Source organism: Micromesistius poutassou, assembly GCF_964030765.1.
Source record: "Micromesistius poutassou genome assembly, chromosome: 7".
Classification (NCBI taxonomy): domain Eukaryota; kingdom Metazoa; phylum Chordata; class Actinopteri; order Gadiformes; family Gadidae; genus Micromesistius; species Micromesistius poutassou.
This window is the reverse complement of record NC_140277.1, coordinates 18,195,672-18,221,792: the sequence shown is the minus strand read 5'-3', so window position 1 is coordinate 18,221,792 and position 26,121 is coordinate 18,195,672. Positions and strand designations below refer to the sequence as shown.

Here is a 26,121-nt window from a genome sequence, read left to right as displayed (position 1 = left end):
TCACCCCCGCACCCCCCCCCCCCAAAACCAAGGCCGCTGATTGGCTGAGAGGATGCAGGGCAGCCTGAAGTACAGGACAGTTATATAATTAAATCAAATGAAACAAATGTTTTACATCAGAATGGAACTGAGAAATATACAGAAGATACAAATATGAGTAGAGTGAGAGGGAGTGAGCTAGGAATGTGTGCAGAGTGAGAGGGAGTGAGCTAGGGTAAAGGCTCTCTCTCTCTCTCTCTCTCTCTCTCTCTCTCTCTCTCTCTCTCTCTCTCTCTCTCTCTCTCTCTCTCTCTCTCTCTCTCTCTCTCTCTCTCTCAGTGTGTGGTGGTGGACGAGGGCGCCCTCCGGTTCCGGTGGGAACTGGCGTCTCGCGACACCATCAGAGAGACCACCCGACCCTGTCCTCGGTGCAGGGTCCCGGTGGAGAAGAACGGTAACGCAACGCGACGCGACGCGACGCGACGCGTCGCAACTCAACGCAACGCAACGCGACTAATCAACAGGGACTCAACTCGGACTCAACTTGATCAACAGGGACTCAACTCGGACTCAACTTGATCAACAGGGACTCAACTCGGACTCGACTTGATCAACAGGGACTCAACTCGGACTCAACTTGATCAACAGGGACTCAACTCGGACTCAACTTGATCAACAGGGACTCAACTCGGACTCGACTTGATCAACAGGGACTCAACTCGGACTCAACTTGATCAACAGGGACTCAACTCGGACTCGACTCGTGTGAGCAGTGGACTCGACTTGAACACTGGAGACTGGAACCAGACTTGGAGTCAAGGCACAGTGACTTGACTACAACACTGATATGCGTTGATGAATAAAAGTTGAGATTGTTACTATAAACATCCTTACTGTACCATATATCGTTGTTTCTCTTTCTTCTCACAAATAAAACTTAATCACTGGCTGAGAGGTTCAGCCTCTTTTCTCCACAACTTTTTTTTTTTTGGTATTGTTGAGATATTCGATTGATTGCAGATTGTAGCTCATAAATAGTAATATAGTATGTATATATATATATATATATATATATATATAGTATAAATATAGTAATAGTATTGATATTTTATAATTCCAGTACATAACCCATAACATATTAAAACATTTTTCATATTAAAACAAAAGAGTCCATGACAGCAAATTACGAAATCAGAGATGATTTGATTCTGAAATTCTTGAAGAGCTACACGGATCACCGACGAGACAAAGCCAGAACAATTCAATTGTATCTGTAGCCCTGAATCACCATTACAGCCTCAAAGGGCTCAACAGGCCAAGTATTAATGACCTGACCCAAGCCCCCACACGGCCAACAAGAAACTCCCTTAATGAGCACCGAGGAAATCTAGGGAAGAAACGCCGAGTGGGGGATCCCTCCTTCCAAGGATGGTCAGCAGTGCAGTGGGAGCCATAATTGACATACAGGCCAAACATTAAACCGATGATGGGGTGCTGGCCGGTTAACCCTGACCCTGACCCTAACCAAGGTCGTTCAGACTTGCGGACAACGCCCAAGGGGCTGGGGTCCCGAGAGGCCTCCCTTAGTGGGGCAGCAGCCAGCACAGCAACCGGGTCGATTACAAACACATCTATTAAAAAGAGCAGGTAAAATAAATAAAAAGAAGGGGGAGAGATCCACACACACACACACACACACACACACACACACACACACACACACACACACACACACACACACACACACACACACACACACACACACACACTCAGACCCATCCATACACATCCTCTCATAAATAATAAATCATCCAAAATAATATTTAAAATGCATGCATATGAATAAATAAAGAATATAGGATAAAAAGTTTTGGATAAAAAAGGAAGCACACTGCAATCTAAAATTCATGTTAAGATATGCAGGAAGTCCTTTTAATTAAAACCATGCACAAACATATATATATATATATATATATATATATATATATATATATATATATATATATATGTAAAAAGAATAATATATAAATAGATATAAAATGCAGAAACACTAAAAACATGTGGATAAAAGATAAAAAGTGCTAAAATAAGTGCCAAGGTAAGAAAATAAATAAATACATAAATAAATAAATAAATAAATAAATAAATAGGTGAGTAAAATGGAAGGAATAAAAATAGGGTCGAGAGGCCTCCAACAGAATTTGGAACTTGTAAAACTGGAGGCCTAAATAAAATCATGGTAAAAAAGAACACACAGTAATAAAAACATGCAACATTTTAAAACGCACACTGTGGACCCGGTGCCATGCAGGGAGCCCCAAGGAGGAGTCCCGGGTTCTCCCAGCGCCCCCAGCAGCGGCCCGGCGCGGTCCCTACTCCCTGACGTTCAGGCCCAAGGGGGTAAGTGTTTTTAGTTTGGCTATCCATCTACGCTCCGCCGCCTTCCTCTGTCTGTCCGACCAGCCTTCATCTCCAGCCCAGTGATGAATGATGAGGTAATGGGGTGTGTTTGGAAATGTTCCACCAGTCTAGTGTTGGATGTACCTCTGTGTATGTTATAGAAATGTTGTTTGAGTCGAGTGAGTATTGTGTGCTTTGTTTCGCCGACATATGTGATGTGGCATTCGGAGCATGTAATGGCGTATGTGATGTTTTTGTCGTGGATTGTGATTTTTTTTATTTATAAGATTATTATATTATAAGATTATTTATAAGGAGACAGGCGGTGGTAAATGTTGGTAAATGTCTCCATGTTGGATTCACACTCACACAGCGCTGTGTTCAGTCACAGAGACACCTGTAAAGTGACCCTCCATGCAGAGGATTTATAAACTGACCACTAAAGAAGGACCAGGAGACGACAGAATACACATCTCTTATTTCTGTATTTATACATTATTTATTTTAGAATTTTAATTGTTGCATTTATTTTCTTCCGGTCTTGATCAATACCTAATAGGTTAACAATCGTTAGTTTCCATTTCAAGTGTTCACAATTCAGAATTCATACAATTAGAATAAATTAGAAACACTACCATCTAGTGGCCATACTCGGTTATAGCACCAACTTTATTTTATTTCTGTTTAAAAAACTACATACAAACATCATTCATTTAAACATGATTATTTGTTTTTGTAGCTTGAACAATAAATTACTCTTTAAAAAAACACATTTAATACACTATCTATCCAGATTCATAACCTCAGTTCATTTAATACACTATCTATCCAGATTCATAACCTCAGTACATTTAATACACTATCTATCCAGATTCATAACCTCAGTACATTTAATACACTATCTATCCAGATTCATAACCTCAGTACATTTAATACACTATCTATCCGATCCATGACCCTGCTTGTTTCAGTCAAGTTAAGGACTGTTTAAATAATCATCATGAATCAAATCAACATAATATAAAGCAACTTGACTGTGTTTGTACGAGAATAATAAAGTGTTTGATACAAATATACAGAATTTACCAATAGAGCGATCACTAAAGATAGAAATGTAATAATTACTGATAACTGAGCGATTTATTGAGCATCACTGAAAACACACCTTTTTAAAATAGCTTTCATCATCAAACTCTCCTCATCTGGACCATTCATCTTTCTAACTGTAGAGGAAGCTCAATGCATAATATTTTTAATAACTGTAGAGGAAGCCAAAGATATGATATTGAGGATATTGAATTCCCTATTGCATAAAAAAAAGTTTTTGAGTTAAAAAAAAAGTGTGTGTGTGTGTGTGTGTGTGTGTCAATACAACTGACTCAGAGAGACTGAGATACCAGAAGTCATAAACCCAAACCCAGGGAGGAGGTCCTCCTGGGTGAAGGAGGTCCTGAAGGTGTGGATGTGTGTCAGTGTGTCTGAGGACCCTCCTCCACCTGGGGACACTCTGTAGAAGGACAGAGTGCCAGCAGGCCGGTCCAGATACACTCCTACTCTGTTAGAGCCAGGGGGGGGGAGACGGATGGCTGTTTCTATATAGTTGTGCTGGGCAGTGTAACGGTCATCATAACAATAAAGACCCCAGGACTTGTTGTTCCGTCCAATCTTGCTGTCATCACCCACTCCTCTCCTTGTGATTCCTCTGTATGTCACTCCTACTTTAACACCTCCTTCCCTCTCTACCTCCCAGTAACAGCGACCAGTCAGAGCCTCTCTTCCCAACACCTGGTGCCAGCGGTAAAATCTCTCTGGGTGATCAGGATACGGCCGCTCTTTAGCCTTCGTCACCTTTCTGTTGTCCTCAGACAGAGAGAGTCGACTGCTGGCTGTGTTTGGGTCCAGTGTGAGTTCACAGGCATCTGAGGGGAGAACAAGACACCGTTACCAGGGCCGGTTCTACACTGAATTGTGCCCTAGGAGAGACTCCGCCTGAGCGCCCCCCCCCCCCCCCCCCGCGCACGATCGGGATGGGGGGGACAGTGGGGGGCGACCACAGGGTTGTTGACGGTGGGGGGGATCGGGCGGGGGGGGCGATCAGGGTTGTTGACGGGGGGGGGGATCGGGATTGTTTCATTTGGCGCCCCCAACACATTTTGCCTTTTGCTTCTCAAAGGAAAGCTAGCGTCCATATGAGAGAAAATAATAACTGATGACCACAAAGCACTGCACACACACACACACACACACACACACACACACACACACACACACACACACACACACACACACACACACACACAGTCCCGCGGTCGCACATCCAAGCAACTCATAGGAAGGAGGTCTTAAAGAGGACATATTATGGTGTTTTCTCAACAAGTAAACATAGCATATGAGTTCAGGAAAACATGTTTTTGAAGCTGTTTGCTGGAAATAGCTTCTGGGAAACAAAATCTCTCCTAGCGCTATTCCCCTCTGTTTCAGTCCCTTCACAATGTGCTGTTTCTGGTGTCTGTAGCCTTCATGCAAATGAGCTGCTGCCCATTGACCAATCAGCTGTCAGAGTGAACCACAGCATGGAGGAGAAGTGATTGTTGCCGTTTGCGGACTCCCTGAGCTCTATATCTATATAATAATAATAATAATAATAATAATACATTATATAATATATAGGTATCTATATAATATAATATCTAATATCAGGGCCAAAAGCTATGTGCGCCTCTGATGATATTATGAATCATAAAGACTGCGTCTGACGTCTCTGGTACTTCCACAACAAGTAAAGACTCGTAGTGGGGGTTATCTCGGCCATGGTTCAGAAGAATTGGGGGAAAGGGACTTTGGCTTTGACTCTCTGAAGTCCGGATTGAACCGCGACATGGAGGAGAAAGGGATTGTGCTCCCGGAGCTGAGCTGCCGGACTGCCGCCGAAGCTCCCCCGCCGTACTCCCGGAGCGGGGCTGCCGGACTGCCGCCGGAGTTCTGGCGGCAGTCCGGGAGCTCCGGCGGGGGAGCTTCTCCCTGCCAGGCGGTCACATCTATTTCTGTATGGAATCTCCCTGCTTCTGAAATGCGCGAACATCTCCGCCCAGCGCTCGTCCGCTGGTCCAGGTCCACAAAATCGTATCTATACTCTGATTGGTGGGGAAGTGGGTGGTAATATGCAAATGTACCCCCCCCCCTCCTGCGTAGGAGGGGGCGCCGAAACTGACTCGCTCGTTTGGTAACTGTAGGCGGGGTACTTTCAGAAATGCATATCTCACTCAAAAAAGCATGTACAGACTTTTTTTTAAAGTTTGTATGCGTGTGGCAGCACCAGAGACCCAAAACAACAGCCCAAATCCCAGGAAAAGTGTTGTTTTCATAATATGTCCCCTTTAACACACTCACTGTTAGAGTAGCACTACTAATAACATGCGGTCTGGTAGCGTTTAAATGGCGGCTATTGTGACACGGTTTCAGTATCGGTATACCGTACTGCGACACTATGAGGGGCTGTTCCGTTATTATAGGGCAGACTAAAGGGCTCTTTATGGTTCCACGTCGACGCAACGACCCCGCAGACGCTTCCACGCAGTCCTGAACCTTTCTGGTCCTGCGTCGGGTTTTAGTGAGCTGACCAATCACAGCCCTTGCGGCTGCGTCGCCTCGACGGAAGGTTACAATTTCTGGGAGGCGCACGTCAGGCCCTCGCGGTGGACGCAAGGAGGGTCCGCAAGGACGTAAGGGGTCCGTCACCCCCTTGCGTTGCGTGAACGTGGGACCATAACCAGCCCTTAACAGTCCTCCGCTCTCTGTTCCCTACAGGCTGCTTGTTCCCGCCGCCGTCCTGATTGTGGGCGGGGCATCGGATATTGTCGTTATTATTATATCCTACCTCATCTCCTAAACAATGTAAGACCTGCCTTGTGTTTCCCTGAATGAAAAGCACTCGGGGCGTCCTGTCTGGGCCTTAGATCTACTAAAGCACTGGTCCTGTCTGGGCCTTAGATCTACTAAAGCACTGGTCCTGTCTGGGCCTTAGATCTACTAAAGCACTGGTCCTGTCTGGGCCTTAGATCTACTAAAGCACTGGTCCTGTCTGGGCCTTAGATCTACTAAATGGGATGGGGGGGGGGGGGCGGGGGGGGTCCTCGCTGGGCGGCCCTCACACGTAGCATCGGAGCTACAAATCATATCGGGTTAAAAATCATTTTGGCGGGTGTTCATAAAAACTTACTTTACGCCAGTTTGGCTGGTGATGCATGAGGCAATCTCAGAGCCACTCTACACGGCATTTCAGAATGTTAGTAAACAATAGCCGTAAGGACACTTCAGAATGTTTGTAAACAATAGCCGTAAGGACACTTCAGAATGTTAGTAAACAATAGCCGTAAGGACACTTCAGAATGTTAGTAAACAATAGCCGTAAGGACACTTCAGAATGTTAGTAAACAATAGCCGTAAGGACACTTCAGAATGTTAGTAAACAATAGCCGTAAGGACACTTCAGAATGTTAGTAAACAATAGCCGTAAGGACACTTCAGAATGTTAGTAAACAATAGCCGTAAGGACACTTCAGAATGTTAGTAAACAATAGCCGTAAGGACACTTCAGAATGTTAGTAAACAATAGCCGTAAGGACACTTCAGAATGTTAGTAAACAATAGCCGTAAGGACACTTCCGGGTGGCAGAACGCGAGCGGCTGCCACTGACCTGAAGCCATCCAGCCGGCTACTGTGAACATAGTTACATAGATAAAACCATTGTTGATCTGAAGTTGAAACGATGACGTAAACAATATTAATATAATATAATATAAGTTATATTTATATATATTAATGAGACGTCCTGTAGCACCCCGCAAGAAGAAAACCATTCATTCAAGCCATTGACTCTGTTTTCTGGATCGCTCTGCCCTGGTCAAATGACATGGAAGGGTTTGTTTACTAGTGGTGCCATCGGAGAACGCTTCGGCTTTTGCCACCCGGAAGAACGAATTGTGACGTCATGGTGAATTGTCGTACTGTTCTCGCTCCCTGGGCAGTACTGACTACATTTCCCATGAGCACTGTCGTGATGCTACGTGATGTTGTGTGGGGCGCGCCCCACTGGTGGGGAATAGAGACGTGCAGGTGGGGCGCGACAAACGGGAGGAAGTGTCACTGAAAACTCCATGTTTCTTATGGTAGGAGCGAAAGCTTGACAGTAGGGCTGGGCGATATGGGCCAAAAGTCATATCTCCTATTTTCAAGCAGAATGTCGATATAAGATATATATCAATATTTGTTCATGCAATAAAATAGGTGCCGTCGCCGCGCTCCAACTGGTCGTTCTATATCGGGGGCGCCGCGTCGCTGTGCTCGTTAACCTGCCTTGCCGATTGCAACTCAATCCTAAATTTGGGTGTAGGCCAGGGTAGCTAAACATTTTAAAATGAGTCCGTCAAAAACAGTCGGAGCAAGATGTTGCAAATGCATGTTTCGCGCTGAAGGGGATTTAAAAAAGTGAGGCGAGTGGTGGAAGAGCGGGGCCGGGGCAGAGTGTGTGTGAGCCAGAGGCAGAGCGGAGTGGAGAGAGATGAGCAGAGCAGAGTCCTGCACGCCTCTTATTTGCAAACCCGCACCCGTCCTTACCCGCAAAACTTAAAACCACATCCGACCCGTGTTCCGACAGTAGCGCAAATTACATTCCGCACCCGACCAGACCCGCTATAAATTGATACCAACGCCCGACCCGCACCCGAAGGAAAATCAGACACATAAGATGGAACGCCGGGGAATTACACCAGTGGTGTTTGGCGTGGTGCTTTAGATTGCCGTGCAAAAAAGCACATCATCCACTGTGGACGGTTTTAGTTGACTCCTCCGCTCCTGAATAGGCATCAGATCCAGCACCGGAGAAGTCTCGCTCTTTTTTCTTTCAGCTGCACTTTTATTTTCTCTATTGTTGAATTTGATGCAAGTCATGACACAGCTACACTTTTATTTTCTCTATTGTTGAACTTGCTGTTATTTGATGTTATTTAGTTAGAATTTAGATACAACATGATGTAACTTGATGTTACTTCAATACATTTGGAAATGTTAAGCTTGGCGTATTTCATTAGCATTGTGTTGGGGCGATGGGGGCAGGTGGGGCTTGAAAATCCCCCCTTGTCCAAAGTGGGGGATGACCGAAAAAGTTTGAGAACCACCGCGTTAAACTAAACGCGGCGGTGGTTGGTTGGACAGACGTCTGGGGGCGAGAAGGGGAAGGAGGCAGGGGATGACATTGAGAATATCAACAACAAATATCAACAAAAAATTTGGCTAGTGGAAATTCTGATTGGCTGGTAACTTTAGAAAGTTACCAGCCCAATTGGCTGGTAATCAAAAAAGTTAATTTCGAACCCTGCACACGGGGTCAAACTCGCACACGTTTCAGCCCTCGTACGGCTGGCCGCTCACGGTTAATATTTCTTAATGCTGCGTAACATTCACTAGGAAGCAAATATCAAACGAGAACGAAATATAGATTATTGTAGAATATAATTATTATACATCAACAGTTTGATGAAGGTGATGTCCACCATCATCTTCATTCCCAGGATGATTTGACTGAACCGACGTCACCTCCTGCTGTGTGGATGGACTTTCCATCTCTATAGTTAGTGTGTGTTGAGATGAATCAAACTAAACAGACACTTACATCTCTGTGGAGCTGGTTTCATCCTCCACTCTCCACCGTGCTCCACACTGGGGAGACAAAGAGAGAGCAGCATGTTGTCTTTAGACAGGGAAACATTATTCACATGTTAACAAAGAGAGAGCAGCATGTTGTCTTTAGACAGGGAAACATTATTCACATGTTAACAAAGAGAGAGCAGCATGTTGTCTTTAGACAGGGAAACATTATTCACATGTTAACAAAGAGAGAGCAGCATGTTGTCTTTAGACAGGGAAACATTATTCACATGTTAACAAAGAGAGAGCAGCATGTTGTCTTTAGACAGGGAAACATTATTCACATGTTAACAAAGAGAGAGCAGCATGTTGCCTTTAGACAGGGAAACATTATTCACATGTTAACAAAGAGAGAGCAGCATGTTGCCTTTAGACAGGGAAACATTATTCACATGTTAACAAAGAGAGCAGCATGCCGTCTTCAAAAACTGAAATATTAACATAACTGTTGTTTCTAAATGAGAGCACATTATCTAGTTATATAACAGTAAACATTGTCCCTGAGTGGTGAGCTGTCCTCTCCATACCTGAGAGTGTCCAGTCTCCAGCGTGGATCCTCCAGTCCAGCAGAGAGCAGCGCAGCTCCTGAGTCTCCTGGGTGATTGTAGCTCAGGTCCAGCTCTCTCAGATGGGAGGGGTTGGAGCTCAGAGCTGAGGCCAGAGAAGCACAGCCTTCCTGTGTGACCAGGCAGCCAGGCAACCTACACACACACACGCGCGCTGTCACGCTCACACACACACACACACACACACACACACACACACACACACACACATGTTGAACCATTGTGTAAAAATGTCTTGATAACAGGGAACAGACCAGTGTAAATGTATTGGCGAGAATCAACAGCTATTGAACTTCAACTTCAACAATCATTTACACACTGAATAACTGAATAATATAACATGAATCTTATTATATCAACAAAAATGGTGACTTGAAATCGGTCAAATGTCTTCTGATATGGAACATTGTGGCGTAACTGTTTGCACATTATGTAAAACTGCCATTTTAATTATTAATACATTTCATACCACAATTAGTTTGATTGTTTTGACTTGATTGACTAAAACTGACCTGAGAGTTTCCAGTGTACAGTGTAGACTCCCCAGTCCAGCAGAGAGCAGCTTCACTCCTGAATCCTGCAGATCATTGGTACTCAGGTCCAGCTCTCTCAGACTAGAGGAGTTGGAGCTGAGAACTGAGGCCAGAGCTTCACAGCATCTCTCTGACAGATGACAGCCATTCAGCCTTCACACGTGGAAAAAAAAAAAAAAGGTAACAGATTTAAATCAAACATAATTTATTGTTTTTTATGAAATGATTAAATAATAAAAGTTTAACTTGCTTAAACTTTTGGAATGTAAATCCAAAGTTAAAATGTGTCTGATTAATGTTATCTCTGCATAAAATGTGTCTTCATTGAACCCTTTTATGCAGATTCTGTTATTCTACTTTACTAATTATAAACTATCACTTTCTTGTTACAGTCATTAGTAGATGGCATATGTAATGTACAGTTTGCACATTATGTAAAACTGACCTGAGAGTTTCCAGTGTACATTGTGGACTCCCCAGTCCAGCAGAGAGCAGCTTCACTCCTGAATCCTGCAGATCATTGGTACTCAGGTCCAGCTCTCTCAGACTAGAGGAGTTGGAGCTGAGAACTGAGGCCAGAGCTTCACAGCATCTCTCTGACAGATGGCAGCCAGTCAGCCTTTAAACAATATGCAGTTGTTTTAATTATACATAAATTATACATCTATAATGTTTTATGAATGATGAAACAACTGCAAAAACGTGTCTTCAAAGAAACTTTTTAAGAAGAGTCTGTTATTCTACTTTAGGGCTCTACACTCACACAAACGGACAGGAACATGTTACTCTTCAGAACATTTTTAACAGACAGTTAAACTACTGTCTTTTGAAAATATTCACATAATCAACTAACCCTAGTTGAATATGTAATTTAAGACATTTTTAATTTATACAATCATCGCTAGATCGTTGTTTCACACGACAGTCAGTACCTCGTCCCTGGTCCCTCCTAGTGTCTACATTGTTGAGTCCTTGTGCTCCGTCGCTCGCCCTAACAATCTCCTCCCTGTACAGTGTCACCGACCCCTCCCCTGTCTGACTACCCTCCTGTCACTGACCCCTCCCCTGTCTGACTACCCTCCTGTCACCGACCCCTCCCCTGTCTGACTACCCTCCTGTCACCGACCCCTCCCCTGTCTGACTACCCTCCTGTCACCGACCCCTCCCGTCTGACTACCCTCCTGTCACCGACCCCTCCCCTGTCTGACTACCCTCCTGTCACCGACCCCTCCCCTGTCTGACTACCCTCCTGTCACCGACCCCTCCCGTCTGACTACCCTCCTGTCACCGACCCCTCCCCTCTCTGACTACCCTCCAGCCTTCAAGCCCCAAGTCCCTCCTTTACATATTTGTGTCCCTCAGTAAAGACCCCTTGATTTACTGTCTGTCAGCCTCACTCTGTGTGAGCATTTGGGTCCACTCGCTATACTTCCCCTTAACAGCTGCTCAGACGGAGCTTCACAGAGGAGGGGGGTGCCCCTCGGTCGTGACGTCAGACTTCCTCGGTAAAGGTCTGACGTCACGTAAAGAACGCCACCTGCGCTCAGCAGAGTGGAACGTTCACGGCGTGTTTTGGGGATAACATAGGATTTGACCCCTTTTCTCTCTAAATTGGGGACTTATTTCAGTAACAGTGATACAATGGCATGGATTACTATATTGAAGATCATATGAAACATATTCAAACTTGTTAAATCACAAAAACAGCACATTTATTTTTGCCATAAAATCTTATCTCAGAATTCTGAGATAATTAACACAGTAATTCAGAAAAAAGAGTGGATTATTATTCCATAAAAACTCAGAATTCAGAGTTAATTATGTCATTAATTCAGAAAAACAAGAGCAGAAAAAAAATTCTCAAGTGAATTTCCAAGTATGTTAGGTGGCATGCATACAATGATTACGTCTAGGCTTGTGACAACTACTACACTATTTAAGAATCAGCTGAATGTCTGCTGATAATAAAACTTTATTATGCACTTTAAGTAAACTGACCTGAGAGTTTCCAGTGTACAGTGTGGACTCCCCAGTCCAGCAGAGAGCAGCTCCACTCCTGAATCCTGCAGATCATTGGTACTCAGGTCCAGCCCTCTCAGACTAGAGGAGTTGGAGCTGAGAACTGAGGCCAGAGCTTCACAGCATCTCTCTGACAGATGGCAGCCAGTCAGCCTTTAAACAATATGCAGTTGTTTTAATTATACATAAATTATACATCTGTAATGTTTTATAAATAAAACAACTGGAAAATGTGTCTTCAAAGAAACTTTTTAAGAAGAGTCTGTTATTCTACTTTAGGGCTCTACACTCTGTGGCAACCCCGATCGTCGGCGGTGTAGGGTTTCTTAAAACACACGCTGAAACAGGGTGGCGGTGCAGCGGTTTTATTACTTGCAGCTCACAGAAAAAAGGAAAATCATACAGCAACTCAGGTACTTCCCCAGCGGGGCAAACAAAAAAAAGGAATGCGTCTCGGATTCGGGTCCGTTCGGGAGGGCGGCGTGGAGCTCGCTCCCGGCTTCCACCTTGTCTCTTACCGCGTCCGTCTTCCACTCGACTTTCTCCCCCGTCTCCCGCGTGCCCGGCCCTTAAAACCCCTCTCCCCTCTGGCCCCCCCAGGTGATCCCAATGTCCCTGATTGTCTGGGTCTGCTCGATGAGCCCTCTAGCGCCGCCGCTACAGCACATATCTCCCGCGGACGGCCGCCCCGGGTGCTGGCGCGGATCGTCCACGCCAGACAGCGCAGGGTTGCCACAACTCACACAAACAGACAGGAACATGTTACTCTTCAGAACATTTCCAACAGACAGTTAAACTACTGTCTGTTAAAAATATTCACATATTGAACTAACCCTAGTTGAACATGTAATTTAAGACATTTTTCATTTTTTTTATTTAATCATCGCTAGATCGTTGTTTCACACTAACAGTCAGTACCTCGTCCCTGGTCCCTCCTAGTGTCTACATTGTTGAGTCCTTGGGCTCCGTCGCTCGCCCTAACAATCTCCTCCCTGTACAGTGTCACCGACCCCTCCCCTGTCTGACTACCCTCCTGTCACCGACCCCTCCCCTGTCTGACTACCCTCCTGTCACCGACCCCTCCCCTGTCTGACTACCCTCCTGCCACCGACCCCTCCCCTGTCTGACTACCCTCCTGTCACCGACCCCTCCCCTGTCTGACTACCCTCCTGTCACCGACCCCTCCCCTCTCTGACTACCCTCCAGCCTTCAAGCCCCAAGTCCCTCCTTTACATATTTGTGTCCCTCAGTAAAGACCCCTTGATTTACTGTCTGTCAGCCTCACTCTGTGTGAGCATTTGGGTCCACTCGCTCTACTTCCCCTTAACAGCTGCTCAGACGGAGCTTCTCAGAGGAGGGGGGTGCCCCTCGGTCGTGACGTCAGACTTCCTCTGTAAAGGTCTGACGTCACGTAAAGAACGCCACCTGTGTTCAGCAGAGTGGAACGTTCACGGCGTGTTTTGGGGAGAATGGCAAAAACATAGGATTTTAGCCCTTTTCTCTCTAAATTGGGGACGTATTTCAGTAACAGAGATACAATGGCATGGATTACTATAGTGAAGATCATATAAAACATTAAGACTTGTTAAATAACAAAAACAGCACATTTATTTTTGCCATGAAATCTTACCTCAGAATTCTGAGATAATTAACACAGTAATTCAGAAAAAAAGACAGGCTTATTATTCCATAAAAACTCAGAATTCTGAGTTAATTATGTCATTAATTCAGAAAAACAAGAACAGAATTCATTTTCTCAAGTAAATTTCCAAGTATGTTAGGTGGCATTCATACAATGATTACATCTACGCTTGTGACAACTATTCCACTACTTAAGAATCAGCTGAATGTCTGCTGATAGTAAAATGTTATTATGCACATTAAGTAAACTGACCTGAGAGTTTCCAGTGTACAGTGTGGACTCCCCAGTCCAGTAGAGAGCAGCTTCACTCCTGAATCCTGCAGATCATTGTTACTCAGGTCCAGCTCTCTCAGACTAGAGGAGTTGGAGCTTAGAACTGAGACCAGAGCTTCACAGCATCTCTCCGACAGATCACAGCCAGTCAGCCTTTAAAAAATATGCAGTTGTTTTAATTATACATAAATTATACATCTATAATGTTTTATGAATGATGAAACAACTGGAAAACGTGTCTTCAAATAAACTTTTTAAGAAGAGTCTGTTACTCTATTTTAGGGCTCTACAGTCACACAAACAGACAGGAACATGTTACTCTTAACAGATAGTTAAATTACTGTCAATTAAAAATATTCACACAACTAACCCCAGTTTAATATGTAATTTAAGACATTTTAAATGTATACAATCATCGCTAGATCGTTGTTTCACACTAACAGTCAGTACCTCGTCCCTGGTCCCTCCTAGTGTCTACATTGTTGAGTCCTTGGGCTCCGTCGCTCGCCCTAACAATCTCCTCCCTGTACAGTGTCACCGACCCCTCCCCTGTCTGACTACCCTCCTGTCACCGACCCCTCCCCTGTCTGACTACCCTCCTGTCACCGACCCCTCCCCTGTCTGACTACCCTCCTGTCACCGACCCCTCCCCTGTCTGACTACCCTCCTGTCACCGACCCCTCCCCTGTCTGACTACCCTCCTGTCACCGACCCCTCCCCTGTCTGACTACCCTCCTGTCACCGACCCCTCCCCTGTCTGACTACCCTCCTGTCACTGACCCCTCCCCTGTCTGACTACAGTCCTGTCACCGACCCCTCCCCTGTCTGACTACCCTCCTGTCACCGACCCCTCCCCTGTCTGACTACCCTCCTGTCACCGACCCCTCCCCTGTCTGACTACCCTCCTGTCACCGACCCCTTCCCTCTCTGACTACCATCCAGCCTTCAAGCCCCAAGTCCCTCCTTTACATATTTGTGTCCCTCAGTAAAGACCCTTTGATTTACTGTCTGTCAGCCTCACTCTGTGTGAGCATTTGGGTCCACTCGCTCTACTTCCCCTTAACAGCTGCTCAGACGGAGCTTTACAGAGGAGGGGGGTGCCCCTCAGTCGTGACGTCAGACTTCCTCGGAAAAGTCTGTCGTCACGTAAAGAACGCCACCTGCGTTCAGCAGAGTGGAGCGTTCACGGCGTGTTTTGGGGAGAATGGAAAAAACATAGGATTTGACCCCTTTTCTCTCTAAATTGGGGACTTATTTCAGTAACAGTGATAAAATGGCATACATTTTTAACATATAATATATTGTTAATACATTACTATATTGACGATCATTTAAAACAAATGACGACATTTAAACCAAAGAAGATGTTGGGTTCACTTTTCATTGAATAAAAATGTATCTCTGAATTCAGAGTTAATTATGTCGTTAATTCAGAAAAACCAAGTATGTTAGGTGGCATGCATACAATGATTACGTCTAGGCTTGTGACAACTATTTAAGAATCAGTTAAATGTCTGCTGATAGTAAAACTTTATTATGCACATTAAGTAAACTGACCTGAGAGTGTCCAGTGTACAGTGTGGACTCCCCAGTCCAGCAGAGAGCAGCTTCACTCCTGAATCCTGCAGATCATTGGTACTCAGGTCCAGCTCTCTCAGACTAGAGGAGTTGGAGCTGAGAACTGAGGCCAGAGCTTTACAGCATCTCTCTGACAGATGACAGCCATTCAGCCTTCACACAAAATAAAGAGACAGGAACATGTTACTCTTCAGAACTGATATCACTTTTAACATTTATAAAAATAAATAAAAAATCTTTGTACCATATAACTATGTCTCTGTATACTTATATTTGTTATAAGTAATTTAATTTGTTATGCCTGGACCAACAGACATGTATTGTAGATGTTTATATTATTCTAGTATTATTGTGTTGCATGTGTTGTAATACAAGGTCTTAGAACACATAAATAAATGTTTTGTATATTATTATAACCTTTAACTTCTAGTATTATGTGTATTGTACATGTGTGCATGTTATTAATGAACCTACAGAGATGGTTTGTATATTATTACAACTTATATTCTAGTATTATGTATACTGTGTTGTGTATTGTAATACATGTTATTAGTGAACCTACAGAGATGTTTTGGAGGCTTTGACTACTGGCAGCAGCCTCAGAAGACCCATCTCTAAAGCAGAGTATTTCTTCAGGTCAAACACGTCCAGCTCCTCTTCTGATGATAGTAAGATGAAGACCAGAGCTGACCACTGAGCAGGGAAGAGAGACTCTCTGGAGACACTTCCTGATTTCAGGAACCGTTGGATCTCCTTCACTAGAGAACGGTCGTTCAGCTCATTCAGACAGTAGAACAGATTGATGCTTCTCTCTGGAGAGAGATCTCCACCTATCCTCTTCTTGATGTAAGACAGTGTATTCTGATTGGTCTGTGAGCTACTTCCTGTCTGTCCCAGCAGGCCTCGTAGGAGATTCTGATTGGTATCAAGAGAGAGGCCCAGGAGGAAGCGAAGGAACAAGTCCAGGTGTCCGTTCTCACTCTGTAAGGCCTTGTCCACAGCCTTCTCATAGAAGAGATCAGATTTATTTACAATAAGAGAAGAACACCTGGAGGTTGGTTGTTCTTCTGAGATCTGATTGACACCAGTGTCGATGAAGGTCTTAAAGACATAAAGGGCAGCCAGAAACTCCTGGATGCTCAGATGGACAAAGCAGAACACCTTGTCTTGGTACAGCCCACACTCCTCTTTAAAGATCTGGGTGAACACTCCTGAGTACACTGAGGCTGCTCTGATATCGATGCCACACTCTGCCAGGTCTGCCTCATAGAAGATCAGGTTGCCTTTCTGCAGCTGGTTAAAAGCCAGATTTCCCAGAGAAACAATGATCTCCCTGCTCTCTGAACTCCAGTGTGGATCTGTTTCAGCTCTCCCATGATACTTCCTGTCCCCCTGTATGGACTGAATCCTCAGGAAGTGGCTGTACATCTGAGTCATGGTCTTGGGCATCTCTTCCTCTCCATGGGTTGTTTTGAAGAAGTCCTCCAGAACTGTAGCAGTGATCCAACAGAAGACTGGGATATGACACATGATGTAGAGGCTTTGTGATGTCTTGACGTGGGAGATGATCTTGCTGGCCAGCTTCTCCTCTCTGAATCTCTTCCTGAAGTACTCCTCCTTCTGTGGGTCGGTGAACCCTCTCACCTCTGTCACCATGTCAACACACTTAGCAGGGATCTGATTGGCTGCTGCAGGGCGTGTGGTTATCCAGATGCGAGCGGAGGGAAGCAGGTTGCCCCTGATGAGGTTTGTCAGCAGCACGTCCACAGAGTTGGACTCTGTGACATCAGTACAGGTCTCGTTGTTCTGGAAGTCCAGAGGAAGTCGACACTCATCCAGACCATCCAAGATGAAGACAACTTGGAACCGGTCGTATCTGCAGATTCCTGCTTCTTTGGTTCCAATAAAGAAGTGATGAAGAAGTTCCACCAAGCTAAACTTTTTATCTTTCAATAAATTCAGCTGTCTGAAGGTGAGGGGAAATATGAAGTCTAAGTCATGGTTGGTTTTGTCTTCAGCCCAGTCCAGAGTGAACTTGTGTGTTAAGATGGTTTTACCAATGCCAGCCACTCCAGTTGTCATCATTGTCCTGATTGGTTTATCTTGTCGAGGTAAGGGTTTAAAGATGTCTTCACATCTGATTGGTGTTTCCTCCTTGGCTGGTTTCCTGGAAGCTGTTTGAATCAGTCTGACCTCATGTTCCTTGTTGACCTCTCCACTGCCTCTCTCTGTGATGTAGAGCTCTGTGTAGATCTCATTCAGAGGTCTTGACTCTCCTGCTTTAGCGATTCCCTCAAACACACACTGGGTCTTCTCCTTCAGATGAGACTTGATTTTACGTTGGCACTCAGCAGCAACACTTTCTACATTAGAAAACAAAATAAGAATTTATCTATCAAATTATTACTGCTGGTTTTTTACTTCTAGTGCCCTGTTTAAAAAGGGGCACTAGTGATCATATATCAAAATCTGTTTTCAGAATAAGAGTATCTTACTGCTCCTCAGTGTGTCGGCCAGCTCCTCCAGCTTCAACTGCTTCATGCAGAGCAGTGCGATGTCTTCTACTCCCTCTCTGGCGCGCCTCCTCTGCTCCTCTTCCTCACCATCCACCTCCTCCTCCTCCCTCTGGCTCTCTGAGCATTGTGGGTAATCTGGGTAGAGAACCCTCCAGAGCTTCTCCACCTCCTTGTCTAGAAAAGTGTGTGCGTTCTCCTTGATCCGCTGGAACAGAACAAACATCAATGAGAACTTTACTGTGAACTAACTGAGGACATCAGTGTGTCTGTCCTGGATTCACGTCCTGCTGGTCTGAAGAGGGAAGCCTGGAGACTGTTAGCTCCAGGAGAGATGTTGTTCACATGTCATTCATGACTGAACTCAGTGTTGTACATTTACACACCTTCAACTCTGTGTGCTGCTGCTGTACAGACGGACCACTGGGAACCTTTGACCTCCTCTGGTGTCTGTGGAGAACAAACACACACACACACACACACACACACAAAGTCCTGTTTTTTATTGCAGAATAACAATATGTCAAATTGGTTGAGATGAGATTACTGACTGTTGATGTACAGGCTCCAAAATAATTTGTTTATCCTGACCTTGTTCCTTTATTTATATATGAATCAATTAATCTATACCTTTATTCTTCTTTTACATACAATTGCATTGAAATTAAACTTGGAATGCTAATTTAGAACTACCATATTGACCTGAATATAAGACAAGGTTTATTTCCTGGAATTGCGTCTGACAAAGTGTGGTTGTCTTGTGTTCGGGGTCTAGACTTTTAAAAGTCGATCTACATTCCGTCTTCCTGGTGATGAATGCCTTTCATTTGACCGACTCCTTGTGGTTCCATGCTGCTTCCCTTTCCCCGTAGGAGCTGGGCCCTAACAGTTACCGTACTTTGAGAGAAAGTCTTTTGTTTGCTCTTTTCTTTGTTGCGGTGTGCGAGCAAGGTTTGGGGAAAACAAACTGTTTTAATTATTAGGATTTTCAAATAAAATGATTTTCTTTATAAAAAGTGATTTGATCTTAAAAAAATATTTTTCCAGAAACGACTCTTTAAAAAGTGGGGGTCGTATTTTGTATTTTATCCAAAGAGACTTGTGACAGAAAGTGAGTGAGCTGGAGGTACGAGGAGCAGGGTCCTCTTGCTGAAAGACGTCAACTCCAGTAGTGCTCAGGCTGAAGAACAACTGATCCATATTCTGATGACAAGCCGGGGGAGAAACAGTTCTGATGAACTCAGATATGGGTCGGATATCAAGTGGTCTGTTTCATCGTCTGTTTGAAACTCCTACCTCTCCTCTCTGGAGGGGCGTCCATCTTTAAACACAACAGGTAGAACCATAGAGCGGTCACTCTTCATGGAGACACAGCTGGGTCCAGGGGAGTCTGCTCCCTCCTGCTGCCCTGGGCTTCAACACACACACACACACACACACACACACACACACACACACACACACACACACACACACACACACAAAGTCCTGTTTTTTATTGCAGAATAACAATATGTCAAATTGGTTGAGATGAGATTATTGAATTTTGATGTACAGGCTCCAAAATAATTTGTTTATCCTGACCTTGTTCCTTTATTTATATATGAATCTTTTCTTCTTTTACATAGAATTGCATTGAAATTAAACTTGGAATGCTAATTTAGAACTACCGTGTTGACCTGAATATAAGACAAGGTTTATTTCCTGGAATTGCGTCTGACAAAGTGTGGTTGTCTTGTGTTCGGGGTCTAGACTTTTAAAAGTCGATCTACATTCCGTCTTCCTGGTGATGAATGCCTTTCATTTGACCGACTCCTTGTGGTTCCATGCTGCTTCCCTTTCCCCGTAGGAGCTGGGCCCTAACAGTTACCGTACTTTGAGAGAAAGTCTCTTTGTTTGCTCTTTTCTTTGTTGCGGTGTGCGAGCAAGGTTTGGGGAAAACAAACGGTTTTAATTATTAGGATTTTCAAATAAAATGATTTTCTTTATAAAAAGTGATTTGATCTTAAAAAAATATTTTTCCAGAAACGACTCTTTAAAAAGTGGGGGTCGTATTTTGTCTTTTATCCAAAGAGACTTGTGACAGAAAGTGAGTGAGCTGGAGGTACGAGGAGCAGGGTCCTCTTGCTGAAAGACGTCAACTCCAGTAGTGCTCAGGCTGAAGAACAACTGATCCATATTCTGATGACAAGCCGGGGGAGAAACAGTTCTGATGAACTCAGATATGGGTCAGATATCAAGTGGTCTGCTTCATCGTCTGTTTGAAACTCCTACCTCTCCTCTCTGGAGGGGCGTCCATCTTTAAGGTTAGGAGGACGACTCATAGACCAGTCACTCTTCATGGAGACACAGCTGGGTCCAGGGGAGGCTGCTCTCTCCTGCTGCCCTGGGCTTCAACACAACACACACACACACACACACACACACACACACACACACACACACACACACACACACAAAGAGAATGCACATCACTATAAACACTGCTCTGATTATTGGATGTGAAGTCTAGAGAGATGACCCTGAATCAACAGAATTTGAAGGTTTAAAAGTATTTATTTTCTCCTGCCTTGTTGTGTCTGATAAATAGAGTCTGATTACACCCAAATGTTTTCATCTTCCGTTTAAAACTCCTACCTCTCCTCTCTGGAGGGGCGTCCGTCTTTAAGGTCAGGAGGATGATTCATAGAGCGGTCACTCTTCATGGAGACACAGCTGGGTCCAGGGGAGTCTGCTCTCTCCTGCTGCTCTGGGCTTCAACACACACACACACACACACACACACACACACACACACACACACACACACACACACACACACACACACACACACACACACACACACACACACACACACACGCACAGCTTTTACTCAGACTAATGATGGTGTCATGAAGAATCATGGCTAAACTCTGAGATGGACAGCCACAGACAGCTAGAGAACTGCTCTGATTCATAGATCTGAAGTCTGGAGAAACGACACTGCATCAACAGAGTTTGAAGGTCCTCAACTATTGAGTTCGACTTGTTGTATCTGATCAGTAGAGTCTGGTTACAACCAACTGGTCTGTTTTCATCGTCTGTTTGAAGCTCCTACCTGTCCTCTCTGGAGGCGCGTCCGTCTTTAAGGTCAGGAGGTTCACCCATAGAGCGGTCACTCTTCATGGAGACACAGCTGGGTCCAGGGGAGTCTGCTCTCTCCTGCTGCTCTGGGCTTCAACACAACACACACACACACACACACACAGCTTTTACTTAGACTAATGATGGAGTCATGATGTATCACTGCTGAGCTCTGAGATGAACAACAGTCAAAGACATTTGGAGATCGGCTCAGATTATTGGAACAGAGATTTAAGGTCCACAACTATTTTGTTTTTCCTGACTCGTTGCTTCTGATCAGTAGTCTGATAACAACCAACTGGTCTGTTTTCATCGTCTGTTTGAAGCTCCTACCTGTCCTCTCTGGAGGGGCGTCCGTCTTTAAGGTCAGGAGGTTCACCCATAGGGCGGTCACTCTTCGGGGGGGTCTGCTCGCAGGGTCCAGGGGGGTCTGCTGTCTGCTGCTGGACTTTTTTGGATCTTTTTTTGCTGAGATTTAAATGTTTTATTGTTTTTCAACAGACGTAAATAATCAGAGGTGTGTGATTGACAGCTTCAACCAAAATTAAAGACACACATGCCTTATATGTATGCACACACCACATTACATAAACAATAGTCAATGCATAAAGCATAAAAGATATTACGACAACAATGGAAATACGAAAAATTAAGAGAGAGAAAGAAAGTCTGGTGGCCTGAGTAACTTATTACATTATTTGTTTACAATATGATTGATGTATAGCATATAGTCGTCATATTTAAACTCAAACGCTGGATGTAATGGATTCATGAGAAGTCATATTCAATTATTTATGCAGACTTATTCTCATTCTCACATATTCTCACATTGTCACTTTTGACTTCACCACGGTATAACGTACATCAACTGCAACGTCTTTATCTCAGAAATAGACGATAGATGCACTGATACCTGATTATTTTCAAATGTACTCATTTCATCTATTTACAGGAAGTACTCATCCCGCAAAATTCATACTCAAATTATTTTCTTAGACATAATAATCATCTCGCATTTCATGTTCAAAAGATTTCACTTGAATTATGAATAAAAGCTTTTAATGATAAGGCTCTTGGAGACTGGAACAACCTACCAACTCCTTTATAACATTTGAATATCATAGGAGTTATATTTAAAAGTTCTCTTATCACTCACACGGCTCCTAACTCCTGCTCTTAACGGTCTAACTATTCACTGTTGTTATACCACGGGTGTGTGTGTTTGTTTTGGTCCTTTCATAATTAGTCTAATTGTAACCATGTCTGCTCTTTGTTGCATATTGTATCTCATGTTGTGTTTTTTGTCAGGACCCCCTCGAAAACGAGATGGTACGTCCCGAGATCTGTAAATAGGTTCTCCTCTCCCCTCCATGGAGCGTTCTAGTAGAGGAAGGTTCTCAGGAGGCCAGCTGGCCTAAGGAAGAGTTCCATGTAGAGTCTGGGCTGCAGACCCAGCCCTCCACCCCCTGACTTTAGTTTACATCCCAACATGACCAGTGGCTCATCAACCTGCTACTGGGCTGCTAGATGGTAAAGTGTGGAGGGGTCCTCTCATGTATACAGTCCAGTGGAGGAGGGACTCTCCTGACCCAGGATGGTTCTGGTGACGGTAGAAACAGCCTTCCAGAACATTTGAACATTGTTCTCTCCCAGAAGATATGACCTAGTGCAGTAGTTCTCAACCTTTTTTCAATGATGTACCCCCTGTGAAATATTAGTCAGCCAAGTACCCCCTAACCAGCGCAAAGCATTTTTGGTTTGGCCTTCTTTGCCACTTGTCCCTCCGTGTTTTCAAAAGAATTGCTGCTACGCTTCAACCACGACTCCATCGTTGATCCAAGTGATTGACAGGTGATGCCAGGTGGCATATGACAGGTTGGGTCGAACCATCCTGGTATGGGGGAGACTCTGGGTTTTAAGGATAATGAAATCGAATAGCCTACTGAATATAAAATTAATTTTATGAACTTATATCTTATATATTTTCCTGAAATATCTATTCAATAATTATTTTTAAAGGATTTCTGCATGGATGCTACTTTTTAAATATATGTATATTTTAAAATCTCTCCCCTGGAGTGCCTTCACGTACCCCCATTTGAGAACCACTGACCTAGTGTAGCAACGTTCTGGTGCAGTAGCTCAGGAGGTAGAGAGACCCTGGCTCCTCCTAGAGTGTCGCGGTGTCCCTGGGCAAGACGGCCCACCCTAACTGCTCTCCACGAGCTGGTTGTGGCCTTGCATGTCGTTGACGTATGAATGAATGTATGAACGGGTGAATGTTGGCAATAATTGTAAAGCGCTCTGAGTGGCCACTGGTTAGCAAAGCGGTGTATTAACGCAGTCCATTTACCATTTAGCATCTGGTGGCCCCTCCAACAATCAAGGGGTCTAACAACCTGCTCCATCTAGCTTGGACCGGTCCAGTACACATGATTTAGGGTTTTAACCTGAATCATCCTGATCAGACTTCTCTTCACATGTTATTCCCATTACTGAGAATTCTTAGCCACTCAGCAGTGATATATCGTGACACCTTTATTAGTCTGACATCTGAGATGTCAGACAGTGAGAGATCCTCTTCTTACCTCTTAGCTTCAATCCAGCTGCGAACTTTCTGGGACAGTGGGAGAGTGGTTTTGGAGGTAGGACCCCCCTCCTCTCTCTCCTCATCCATAGTAGACCGGAGACCAGTAGTCCTACACAAACACAACATAAACACCGGCAGGAAAAGTGCTTCACAGCTCGACATTCAAAGCTGTCTATTTGTAATATCATCAAAATAGTTTGTGATGCTCAGTGAACGAAGAGTGTGATGCTATCACCAAATGTCCAGTATTTACAACAAGACTATTCTGGAAGGAATCGGTCCTGCTTTCAGGCGCTATTGTGTGCGCACGAGCACACACACTGCAAGTGGTCTGTTTCATCGTCTGTTTGAAACTCCTACCTCTCCTCTCTGGAGGGGCGTCCATCTTTAAAGTTACCACGTAGACCCATAGAGCGGTCACTCTTCATGGAGACACAGCTGGGTCCAGGGGAGTCTGCTCTCTGCTGCTGCCCTGGGCTTCAACACAACACAACACAACACAACACAACACAACACACACACACACACACACACACACACACACACACACACACACACACACACACACACACACACACACACACACACACACACACAGCTTTTACTCTGACTAATGATGATGTCATGATGCTTCACTGCTGAGCTCTGAGATGGACAACAGTCACAGACAGTGAGAGATCCTCTTCTTACCTCTCAGCTTTGCTCTGGTGGCCATGTTTCCCAGACCGAGTGGTCTTAGAGGTAGGACCCCCCTCCTCTCTCGCCTCATCCATAGTAGACTGGAGACCTGTAGTCACAAGTGACCGGAGACTACACAAAGGCAAAATATTGTTTTTCTAAAAAATATTAGTTAGGTTGAGATGAGATTACTGATTGCTGAGGAGATGTTTGGATCAAATACACAGGCTACTAAATAATTTGTTTCTTGTTCCCTTTATTTATCGATATGAAATAGTAGCATTAACCTTTATTATTTTCTTACATAGAATTTCATAGGCAATACTCGTGGAATACTAATTTAGAATTCCATATTCACCTGAAAATACTTTTTTTTTTCCTGGGAATGCATCTGACAAATATTTGTATTGTGATCAGAAGCACTGCCTTTAATTTGCACATAAACACAATCAACAATGAGCATCTATATTTTATGGTGTGTTGAATGTGTGTGAAAGTACGCTGGGAGAATATAAACGTGTTTTAAGGCCAATCTATACCAATGTAAGGTGCTACTGAAAATACAGGTGACCATGAGCAACATATTCACACCATTTATGACATACTGTATAAAAGGGTTTGATGGCAATCCATTGTTCGGATGTGAAAATCTGCGAGTGCTTCTGATTACAATAAAGTGGTATTATAGATATTTCGTCCCGTTATTTAAATTAGATTGCAGCGTTAGATATTTCTGCATGCACCTTTTAGACGATCCCTAAACACCGGCAGGAAAAGCGCTTCGCAGCTTCGCGCTTCGACATTCAAAGCCGTCTATTTGTAATATCATCGAACTAGTTTGTGACGCTGAGCGAACTAAGAGTGTGATGCTATCACCAAATGTCCAGTAGGCCTATTTACAACAAGATTAATCTGTAAGGAATCGGTCCTGCTTTAAAGGCGCTATTGTGCACGCGCGCGCACACACACACACACACACACACACACACACACACACACACACACACACACACACACACACACACACACACACACACACACACACACACACACACACACACACGTAAATGGGGATTGAGGAAGAGGAAGTCTGGCCTCCACAGAGCGAGACGGAGCGGACCGTTACTTCAGCTGCACGGTGAGCAGCCTGGAGCTTCGACTGTGTTGAGCACGTCTGAACAGATCATTGATCATTAGATCATTGATCATTAGATCAGTACCATGATGAGCAGAACAACACGTCTTACCTGTGAGGAGGAGGAGGAGGAGGAGGATGAAGGTGGTCGGGTTCTTGAGCTGATGTCGCACTTAAAGAATCGTCTGCACGGATGATTCTTACGAGTTCAAATGTAGTTCTTACAAGTACAAATTAAAACATAGACATCTTACATTATTAATCCCACTAAACTAAACTCTACTCTAAACTCTAATCACAGTAATAATGTCATTCTTACGAGTTCGAGTTGAACTTCTGCCGTCAGTCGCCCAGTCCATTAAAAGGAGAACAACTTTGTTGCATTC

General features: G+C 44.2%; 4 protein-coding genes across 7 annotated transcripts in view; 1 reads left to right on the top strand and 3 right to left on the bottom strand.

Moving 5' to 3' along the window:
• The window catches only part of LOC311350711 (uncharacterized protein), an 82,711-nt gene that overhangs the window by 20,608 nt on the left and 35,982 nt on the right, over positions 1 to 26,121 (top strand). The gene's annotated exons all lie outside the window — the stretch shown is intronic.
• LOC311350687 (NLR family CARD domain-containing protein 3-like) overlaps positions 1 to 26,121 on the bottom strand; it is a gene marked incomplete at its 3' end in the record, with an annotated part of 90,117 nt that overhangs the window by 50,359 nt on the left and 13,637 nt on the right. The window contains exon 2 of one of the 3 annotated variants that reach the window (XM_084470751.1): positions 16,255 to 18,059. The exons of the other annotated variants lie outside the window; for them this stretch is intronic. Coding sequence (XP_084326877.1) covers positions 16,255 to 18,059 — 1,805 coding nt within the window. Of the gene's footprint in view, positions 1 to 16,254; positions 18,060 to 26,121 lie in introns of those variants that run through there. 3 annotated transcript variants of the gene reach the window in all.
• LOC311350708 (stonustoxin subunit beta-like) lies at positions 2,862 to 10,119 on the bottom strand. Of its 2 annotated transcripts, XR_014636673.1 has the most exons (4): positions 9,613 to 10,119; positions 9,051 to 9,097; positions 3,260 to 4,298; positions 2,862 to 3,181 (listed from the first exon to the last, which is right to left on the bottom strand). XR_014636673.1 is itself a non-coding variant. In XM_084470774.1 (3 exons), the coding sequence occupies exons 1-3, from the start codon at positions 9,870 to 9,872 to the stop codon at positions 3,745 to 3,747; spliced, it is 861 nt and encodes a 286-aa protein (XP_084326900.1). In that variant the 5' UTR covers positions 9,873 to 10,119; the 3' UTR covers positions 2,862 to 3,744. The 2 variants fall into 2 exon arrangements, 1 of the variants encoding a protein (XP_084326900.1); XM_084470774.1 differs by having other exon boundaries at positions 2,862 to 4,298.
• Positions 19,467 to 26,086, bottom strand: LOC311350718 (uncharacterized protein). Its single transcript, XM_084470783.1, has 7 exons — positions 26,055 to 26,086; positions 25,848 to 25,934; positions 24,613 to 24,732; positions 24,283 to 24,399; positions 23,921 to 24,031; positions 21,666 to 21,800; positions 19,467 to 19,622 (listed from the first exon to the last, which is right to left on the bottom strand). Exons 3-7 carry the CDS (start codon positions 24,693 to 24,695, stop codon positions 19,502 to 19,504), a joined length of 567 nt encoding a protein of 188 aa, XP_084326909.1. The 5' UTR covers positions 24,696 to 24,732; positions 25,848 to 25,934; positions 26,055 to 26,086; the 3' UTR covers positions 19,467 to 19,501.